The following is a 9,616-nucleotide window of genomic DNA, read 5'->3' on the forward strand; positions in this document are numbered from 1 at the left end:
TGGTTATGTTACTTTGCCTTGGGGTTTTAGACGTGAGATTTTTTTGAATTCAGATTGGATTGACTAATTACTTGTAATTTGAGTCTTGCTTCTCAGTGGACAATGTAATCTGAAATGACCTTTTATTATGTCTGTTGAAACAAAAATATAGCAGTCTTCAAGATGTAAATGTTCGATGCTCATTTTATATGTATTCTTTTTTACCTTGATTACTATATTTCTAATAAGCTGCTACAGGGGAATGGTGAAGTGGTTGTTTCTTTTTCCTTTGTCATTATTTCTTTTCTGCTTGTTGCCTAGATTAGTTTTTTTTATAGGATTTAAGAGAGTAACATTGATGACGTGTTTCAATAATTTTTACAGTACCAAGGATTTGATGCAGTGTTGTTGGCTATAATATATATATTCTTGTAATCTTATTCGACTGTAAGAGATATAGCTGTTGTTGATCCATTAATTCATTTTAGCTTTACACTTTGAAGTGAAATGACAAATGCATTGATGTGATTTTAATTTCTTCTAGCTACTGGTGTTTTTGGATTATTATCACTTTCATATGTTTGGTTTTCTATGTTCACTGATTTGTTCATGTCTAGTGCATTGATTGTCTTCATTTAAATTTATAGGGGAGAATGGCATCAAAGAATGAGAATAATGCTAGTGTTCCCACTTCAGCTAGTAATACTCCAATTGCATTAGATGATGATGCTAGTGTTCACCGATCCTTCTGTCCTACCAATAACTAGTAGGCATACTTCAGCAGTGTGGTCCGACTTTAAGAGAAAGAGAGTTGGTGATGTGGTAAAAGTTGAGTGCAACCATTGCTCCAAGCTACTTGCTGGTGGGTCGAAAGCAAGAACTACTCATTTGAAAGATCATTTAAAAATATGTCCAAAGAGAGTATGTCAAGATCTTCGACAAACAAGAATGTTTGGTACATATAAAAAAAAAAAAAAAAAAAAAAAAAAAAAAAAAAAAAACTTGAATGATAAGAATGACATGATGACATTGGCTCCTTACGAATTCCACCAAGAAGATAGGAGAAGAGACTTGGCGGAGATTATCATTTTGCACGAGTATCTGAGCATATGGGTTTTAGAAAATATAGCAAGATACTCCAACCTGGATTTAAAGTGTCGTCTCGCAACACAACTAGAAAAGATATTATGAAAAGATATGAGCTTGAGAAGGAGAATGTTGCAACCTTGTTGAGGAAAGAAAAGGGTAAGATTGCCTTAACTACTGACATGTGGACTGCTGACAACCAGAGAAAAGCTTATATGGCGATCACCTCACATGTTATTGATAATACATGGAAGTTACAAAGTCTGATCATAAGGTATCGTTTTCTGGTTACTTAAATTATAACTTGTTTAATTTTTTGGTTGTCTTTGTATTGCTGTAGTGTGTGAGATTTAAAATGATAACATACCTTTATATTGTTGTTCCCTGGAAAAATTCATAATAATTATAAGTTATGATGATGGATGATAATAATGAGCCTGTATATCCACAATATTTATTGAATAGACCGATAATATAAGTCAATTTCATTGGTTTTGATAGGTTTTTATATTTCCCCGCCCCTTATACTTCCGAGGTTCTTGTTGATGCTTTGAAAGAAAGCATTCAATCATGGAATCTTGATCTTAGGTTGTCTTTTATAACTGTGGACAATTGTTCAACTAATGATGCAATGATGGAAATTTTGAAAGGAGTGTTTGCATATGACTCACTTTTATTGCGAGGTGATTTTTTTCATATGCGTTGTTGTGCTCACATATTAATTTTGATTGTTCAAGATGGTTTAAGTGTTGTGGTATCAAATGGTGTTCAAAGAATTAGGGATAGTGTTGTGTTTTGGACTGCAAAGTACAAAGGTTTGAACAAGTGGCTAAGCAAATAGCTCCTGAGTGTAGTAGAAAGTTAGCACTTGATTGCAAAACCCGGTGGAATTCTACTTATGAAATGCTTTCTATTGCTATTAGTTATAAAGAAGTGTTTGTTGTTTTAAGTGCTCGTAATAATTTATATTAGAATCCACCGACCCCTGAAGATTGGGAAAAAGTTGAGAAAATATGTGAACATTTGGAAGTGTTTAGTAAAACAACCCTTAATTTTTCAGGAACAAATTACCCTACGGCCAATCTTTATTTTCCTAAAATTTGTGCTTTGAGAATTGTTATTTCTGGTTGGCTTTTATCTCCTCATGATTAAGGAAAATGGCTGACATTATGTTACAGAAATATAACAAGTATTGGGCTAGTGTGAATGGTTTAATGGGAGTGGCAACAATACTAGATCCTAGATACAAAATGGCTCTTATTCGCTTTTATTTTGCAAAAAAATTTGATGAGCATGACTTTGAAATTGAGGTTGGTAGATTTTAGTGATCTTCTACGAAGATTGGTTGATGAATATGGGTCTAAGATTGGTAAAACTCAAGGTAGTAGCAGCCAACAACCTTTTGATTTGGGTAGTAATAGCAAAGCCAATGAAGAGACCTTTATGCAAGAATTTGCAGAATTTTTGCAACAAGATAAGGACACAAGTCATGAAATTTCTGAATTGGATAAGTATTTAGATGCTGCTAATGTGCCTGTAGTCCAAGATTTTGATATTCTTAATTGGTGGAAGACAAATGGAGGCACATATCCCATTCTTCAGCAAATAGCATGAGATATATTCAGCATTCCTGTTTCTACTGTTGCATCGGAGTCCGCATTTAGCACAAGTGGTTGGGTTCTTAATCCTTATCGTAGTCGGCTTTTATCGGAAGCTGTTGAAGCTTTGATGTGTACTCAAAATTGGATATGGGCTGATCTTAAAGGTAAATAGCTAAAATAACATTTTATTTAATTAATAATATTATTTTTTTTTTAATTAAGTCACATTGTATTTGCATATTGTGGAGAATTTAAGGATGATGAATATGCTAAATTAGTGGGAGAATTAGAGGAAGGATTTGAAACATGGGATATCAATTCCAGAACAAGTGGAGTTTGCACAGAATAATTCAAAGACTAATGAATTTCTTATTATGTATTTTAAATTTGTAGACTTGTAGTATTTTTAATATTTGGACTTTGGACAATTTGGAGTTACTGTTTTTTTTCAAATGTACTACTAATTTTTAGTATTTAATATGTAGTATTATAATATGTAATATTTTAATATCAAGTTTTCTGGAGATGGCTAGGAGAAGCCCAGGAGAGGTCTCTCCGATGCTTGAGAAGGCTGGAAGAAGGCCTGGAGAGGGCCCTCATGGGCTTCTCCTAGCCATCTCCAAAAAACCCCAAGTTGCTGGAGAAGGCTTGGAGAGGGCTCTCCAGCGAAGGAGAGGGCGCGGTAGCAAGGGGAAAGGCCTCTCCGAACTGGGTATGGGGCGGGGAATTGGCGGGGATTTAGCGGGTATGGGGCTGAGACAGGGATGGGGTGCGGTGGTTTTGGAGTCGGACTCGCCAGGGCGGGGATGGAGATATTTTTTGGACCTGCCGTGGGGATGGGGATGAAAATGTGAAGCGGGGATAGGGATGGGAATGCCAAAACCCGCCCCACCCCGCCCCGTTGACATCCCTAACGTTGGCTTGCAAGGACTCTAATAAGTCTATTTTATATATACTTTTATTCCCGTGGGGGGGTCATATTTGTGCTTATTTGAGCTCTACGGAGCTATTTTTATTACTAATATGCGTTTTCTAGTGTTTTTGTAGAGTTGGTATTATTTTGTAAGAATTTGCAGATTTATGTCAATTCCCGAGCTTATTGAGCCACTACGAATATATTAGAGCTTGGATCGTATTTTATGACTGTATACTTAAAATCCAAGACCGAGTTAAAGAAATTTAGTTCGGTGATCAAGGGCTCGATACGTGAGAAGGTCCAAGATTTTACAAGTTATTATTACGGACCAATCAAGGAAAGAAATTGGGCCTAAATTCACAAAGCTTGATCAGTGGGATGAGTTTTGAGCTTAGCTATCTTTCAACAGCTTTATAGTTTTAGATTAGTTAATCTTTTCAACAACTTTTGTTTTATTATCTTTAGATAGTTTTAAGTTTTCTATTTTCTACTCTTATCTTCTTAGACATTTAGTTAAGATAGGATTCTTATCTTATTTTTTTTATAAAGGAGGAGGAGGGCCGTAGAGTAGTTTGGCCGTGGTTTTTTTGGCTGTAGGTTTTTGGTTTTCTTTTTAGTTTAATTTAGTTTTAATTTTCTTTTCTATTTTTCTTTTCATATTAAGATTTATTATTTTATTTTCTTATTACTTTAATACTATTATTCTCTTTATTTTTATTATTGTTTTTTATAATGTTCATGTAGATTATTAATCTAGGGTGAGGTTGAACCCTAGACATGATTAATACTTGATTTATTCTTTTAAATTCTCAATTAATTATTTATATTGTTCATGCTTAATTGATTGTGCTTATGCCAATACTAGATTAGGGATAATTGGTATTGTTATTATTCCAATGTCTTGATCGCAACGGGAGTTGGGTTTTGACGGATTTGAATAGATCAATTAAGGATATGAAATTCTCCACGGAAGTAGGTAGAACGGATTATTAGGAAGTTAGGGTGCCGGACTTAATGTCTTTAATTTACATGATTCCACGGAAGTAGGTTTGATTGTTAATTAGGGAAGCCATTGACAACTCGGGAGAGATCTTTGGTATTTTATAGGGCGTACCTTTCCTTGTGAACGTGTAATTAATTGGTTGGGGTAGGAATATGTCTTGTATTGATTATGCTAGTGGTGATACTTAATTCTAGATGTTTTTATTATTGGTGATACTTAATTTTAGATGTTTTTATTATTTTTTATTTATGTTTGATATTTGAGTAGTCATAGTTACTTAATCCATCGTTTTATCTCTTATTTAGTTTTGTCATTGGTAAAAGTTGATTGTTAATCTGTGGGATCGAACCTACTTACCCTACTACATAATTAGGAGGTCTAGTTAGGTATTATTTTTGTTAGGTGTACGACAACCTATCAGACTCAATCTTCTCCTCCATCGAGTCAATTCTCCTTACCACTGAGTCAATTGTGGACATGAGGAGATCCTTCAGTTGGGCCATATCTGCCCTAATATCTCCAGCCACCTGACTGACCAAAGATTGAGTTTCTACCTTCGCCTCTTCTGTCCCGGACTCAAGGTCCTTAACCCTTGCCTCAACGTCGTTGTACTGCTCGTTGAGGTCATTAATGTTGTCTCGTTGATCTGAGATGGCTTGAACTACGCTAGCCACCTTCTCCTCAAGCACGGTAATGTGACTAGCCTTCTTGTTGGGATTTCCTTCCTCCACACCAGAAACAGGAACATCCTCCTTTGTTTGTGCCATTCTCCTGACTCCGCACTTAACTTCTAACAACAGCTAGTTCCCAAGCGCAAAAGATCGCCCTTACGATCGACGTTGCTCTGATACCACTTGTCACGTGCTGACTATTTTCCCTAAGTCCTTTGCACGGGGCCTACTAGAGTCACCACCCGTTAGACTACTAGTCAAGGCTCCCCGAGTCATAGCAAGGCTAAGAGTTGATGTTGTAGGTTAAGTGTGGTTTGTTTGAAAAGCACAAGTGAGAATAAGAGAGAGAGTTTTAGAAAGGATGCTTTTATAAATGCTTGAAAAAGTACAAGTGTTTTTAAACATAACAAGAATGGGTGGGAGGTTTCCTATTTATAGGCTCCTTCCCTTATCTAGAATGTTCTATCCTAGATAATTTTTAACCTCCTCAAATGGAGGGTTCTAGAAAGCCCTTTACAATTCTGAGTACATACAACTTATTTACAATAATCTAGAAGCATCTACAAAGGTCTAGCTTCTAAAGTATGTACAGGTTATCCCTAGAGTGTTCTAGAGACTTCCGGGTGCATCTTGAGCTCTCCCGTACATTCTGGATAGTTGTGGGCCCCATCTTCCAAATCTGATTGCACCATCATTCTTATTGGGCCCAAAAACGGTGGGCCACCAAGTTTGGACTCATTTGGAGTCCATTTGACCCAGCCCATGGCCCATTATTATGTTACTGTCATGGGCGTGTTCACTCATTATACTGGCGGCCTGCTATATAAAGCTCTATACGAGGAAGGTGTTCTAGCCTAGCCAGCCATGCACCAACGGCAATCCCATAGGTCATGATTATCGCTTGCTGCCTTGTGACCCTAGTGAGGGGTGGGGTTGTGTGGGTCGTGACAGTGGGATGCAGAGTATTATACGTGAGTCAGATTGTCAGCTTCTTATTAATCGACTCTCGAGGGGTGCCTTGTTTTCATAGATCTAGATTCATTCCTTGGGGATATTTTACATGCTTGCAATTCTTTTGTGTCGGTTAGTTGGTCTCATGTAAAAAGAGAGGGCAATTATGTTGCTCATCATCTTGCTAGGCTCATTCCTTTTGGTACCGAACAAGTGTGGGATAATCATTGTCTACATGAAGTTTCGCCATATGTCACTATGGATGCTTTATCCTTGGATTAATTTTAATTTAAGAGAGTCGTTTTCCTAAAAAAAAAAATTGTTAATTATAACCTTTGCAATGTAACTTTATGTTAATTATAACCCGTGCAATGTACTTATATACCCCATATGTCCCCTTTTTGTTGGCATGTTTTAACCGACACAATGTTTTATAACATACTTTGACCGGCACAATGTTTTATACAAAATTCAATTGACTTATTTTTTATGACAATTAATAATCAAGGTTTTTTTTATTTTTATTTTATTTTATAGTTATTAAATTGTAGTGTTATTATTATAAATAAATCAACAATATATTATAAAAGCTAAAGTGTCAATCTTGATTAGAGCAAAAAAAACTTTCAAAGAAAAAATACGATGTACAATAATACGGAGTATGGGAGTATATTATTCTAATATATTGCCTTATACAGTATATGTTTGTTTATTATTGAAAAATATCTGTTATAAAATACGGAGTATATGAAAGATATGTTAAAATTATCATTGAATGAATGCATATAGAATATGCTTTGTATAAGGTAATATATTAGAATAATATACTCCCATACTCCGTATTATTGTATATCGTATTTATAGTTCCAAATTGAAAGTTTAATGTTATAGTATATATAAATTAATATCCATGAAGATTGATTGATTGATAGAATATCCAGAGATGACAAGGATTTCTCAATAAAGACCCTGCTCCTAGTCAAAAGATACCTATGTCACCAACCAATCAACTTCCAAGTTCCAACTTCACCTAACTTTCGCAACTAAGGATTACCTAATCCTTTAAAACTGGAACTGCTAGAAGCAATGTTGCTTCATTCCCTTGTTTCCAATTTTCACGATGAAGATTAACTGAAACAATTGCCTGCCCGAAATTTTTCAATCAACACCCATTGCATTGATTTAAATTCACATCTTCTACGCAGTACCAAGTGTTGATATCATCCAGAATAATTCGGTTTCTCCCACCAAACCGTGTACGAGTAGAATTCAACAACTAAGTATTTCTTTAGCTCCATAATAGTTTAATCAAGTATTTGCCTCTAATCTCATTGGTAGACTCTACCGGACTACTGGATTTTGCTATCGCATCTATACTTGAACAAACACATAGCCGAACAAAAGCTTTACGCTTTGTTTGGATAACAAAGAAGGAAAGAAAGGAAGGGGAGGGAAAAAGGAGGAAAGGAAGGGAAAAGAAAGGGAGGGGGAGGTGAGCTCCATTTTCCCTCCAAATCTCTCCAGTTTTGGAGGGATTATGCTTATTAAAGAGAGAGGGAAAATGGATCCTTCCCTCTCCTTCCCCTTCCTTCCCCCAATCCTTTACCCAAACAAGAGAACATGTCTCCTTCCCTTTCTCTTCTTTTCTTTTCCTTCCATTTCTTTCTATCCAAACTTAATGACAATGATATGACTTTTGACAATCTTATACTTAATACAAGGATTAACCGTCCTGAAATTTCACAAAAGAGCGCAGAGAAGGACATACAGGAAGGGGAGAAAGTGAAAGAAATCAAAACCAAAAAGATAGTATGTTACACTCGTATAAAGGTGTTACTGATATGAAACATTGGGGAACCTGAAAGAGGTTGGGGAGGGGGGAAGGAGATCACTTCCTAAACACTCTTTCCAGTAGAGTACCTCTCCCTACATCCTATGTAAAAGTTAAGGCTGAGAACCAACTTTCTCCAGCAAATACCATAAAAACTGGAAGCAGCGGAGAGAGGATTTCAGTTGCATAACACAGCACGTTCAAAATCAGACTTCATCTTGGTCCTTGAAGCTCTGCATCTCTTACTCCTCATGAAAGAAAGGGTCACCCACAGTTCAGTGACCTTCATTCTCTTTCTTTTTGGTGTTGCGCTTTCCAGTTCTTTTCTCTCCACGCTTCCGTGTGGAACTGCGTTCTGATTTTGCAGGGGCAGTCGGGGCAGCAGGCATATGTTGACCATTAACCAAACCAGGGAAACCAACAGCAGGGATTCTGTCAAACCAGCATACAAAAGGTGAGGGGAGATAGAAAACCAGGAATGCCAAAACAAGGACAGAAAGTAATCAAACAATTTCTAAAATGATATGACACATGCTCAAGCAAGGACAAAAGAAGTGAAGAGTATAAACGGTCAGTGCTGCAGAAACATGGAGTAAAAGGATCAGATGCAAGGGTCAACCTAATTTCACATATCTGTTACGGAGTACAAATGTATGGATTTTTTCAGCGTCTTTCCATGCAATTATGCAGCCAAAAAAGGGAAGAACGGGAAAAAAAGAATGTTAAGTTGAGCATTGTAGGTTAACTCAATGGGGAAGAAGAATGTCAAGATGAGCACAGTAGGTTAACTGAATTTCAATTATCCCAGTTGGTACATCAAAAAAGTCAGGGATAAACCTTCACAGTAAAGTACTCAATTAGAGATAACACTTTCGAATCACGACAAGCATACCAATGACAATGCTTGAATGATGATCATATTATAAAAAATACAAGGGGAGCGAACTGCAGGAACGGGATTTGAACAGACATATATAAACACAGGACCAGGCAAGATGAGAAATTCATACCCAACAAGAGCACAGCAGACTCCGGAATGGCCATGGACGCACCATACGCACTGCCCAAGGAAATACGCAACATCTGATTCTCGGCATAACAACACTGAAGCAACCTCCCCAATCTCCTACACTCCGCTTCCATATAGCGACTCTTTATCTCCAAATCCTTGACATACATCTTTTTTCCTTTCTCTTGATCTCATCGCGGCATCTCTATTTCTCAATTGCCTGAACAACAATCATCTCTCATTATTACACAATCTTAACAAACAATTCAAGGAACCACATACAAAAACACATGCCACAGCCAATTCAATAAATATCCAATTCTTGTGTCATGCTTATGCAACTTATACAAATCAACTAGGTCCGGAATTAATTGTCACATTAGTATTTCAAATTACACTATCAATTTCACTATGAATACATAAACAAATTAAAAAAACGGGATAAGTCTACACTTTTACATAACTCAGACTGAGCAACCGCAAACTAACATACATGACCAAATTTCCAAAGAAAAAGCCAGCATTTAAATAAGTCCAGATTCAATGTACATTACTAATTATTATTAAAC

At 36.4% G+C, this 9,616-nt stretch overlaps 1 protein-coding gene across 1 annotated transcript; it reads right to left on the reverse strand.

The window, feature by feature from the left end:
- Window positions 1-7,901: 7,901 nt before the first annotated feature.
- LOC110719077 (bZIP transcription factor 50-like) lies at window positions 7,902-9,280 on the reverse strand. Its single transcript, XM_021897987.1, has 2 exons — window positions 9,049-9,280; window positions 7,902-8,470 (listed from the first exon to the last, which is right to left on the reverse strand). The coding sequence occupies exons 1-2, from the start codon at window positions 9,215-9,217 to the stop codon at window positions 8,217-8,219; spliced, it is 423 nt and encodes a 140-aa protein (XP_021753679.1). The 5' UTR covers window positions 9,218-9,280; the 3' UTR covers window positions 7,902-8,216.
- Between the last annotated feature and the right edge of the window lie 336 nt (window positions 9,281-9,616).

The sequence above is a fragment of the Chenopodium quinoa genome, unplaced genomic scaffold (assembly GCF_001683475.1).
Source record: "Chenopodium quinoa cultivar QQ74 unplaced genomic scaffold, ASM168347v1, whole genome shotgun sequence".
Lineage (NCBI taxonomy): Eukaryota > Viridiplantae > Streptophyta > Magnoliopsida > Caryophyllales > Amaranthaceae > Chenopodium > Chenopodium quinoa.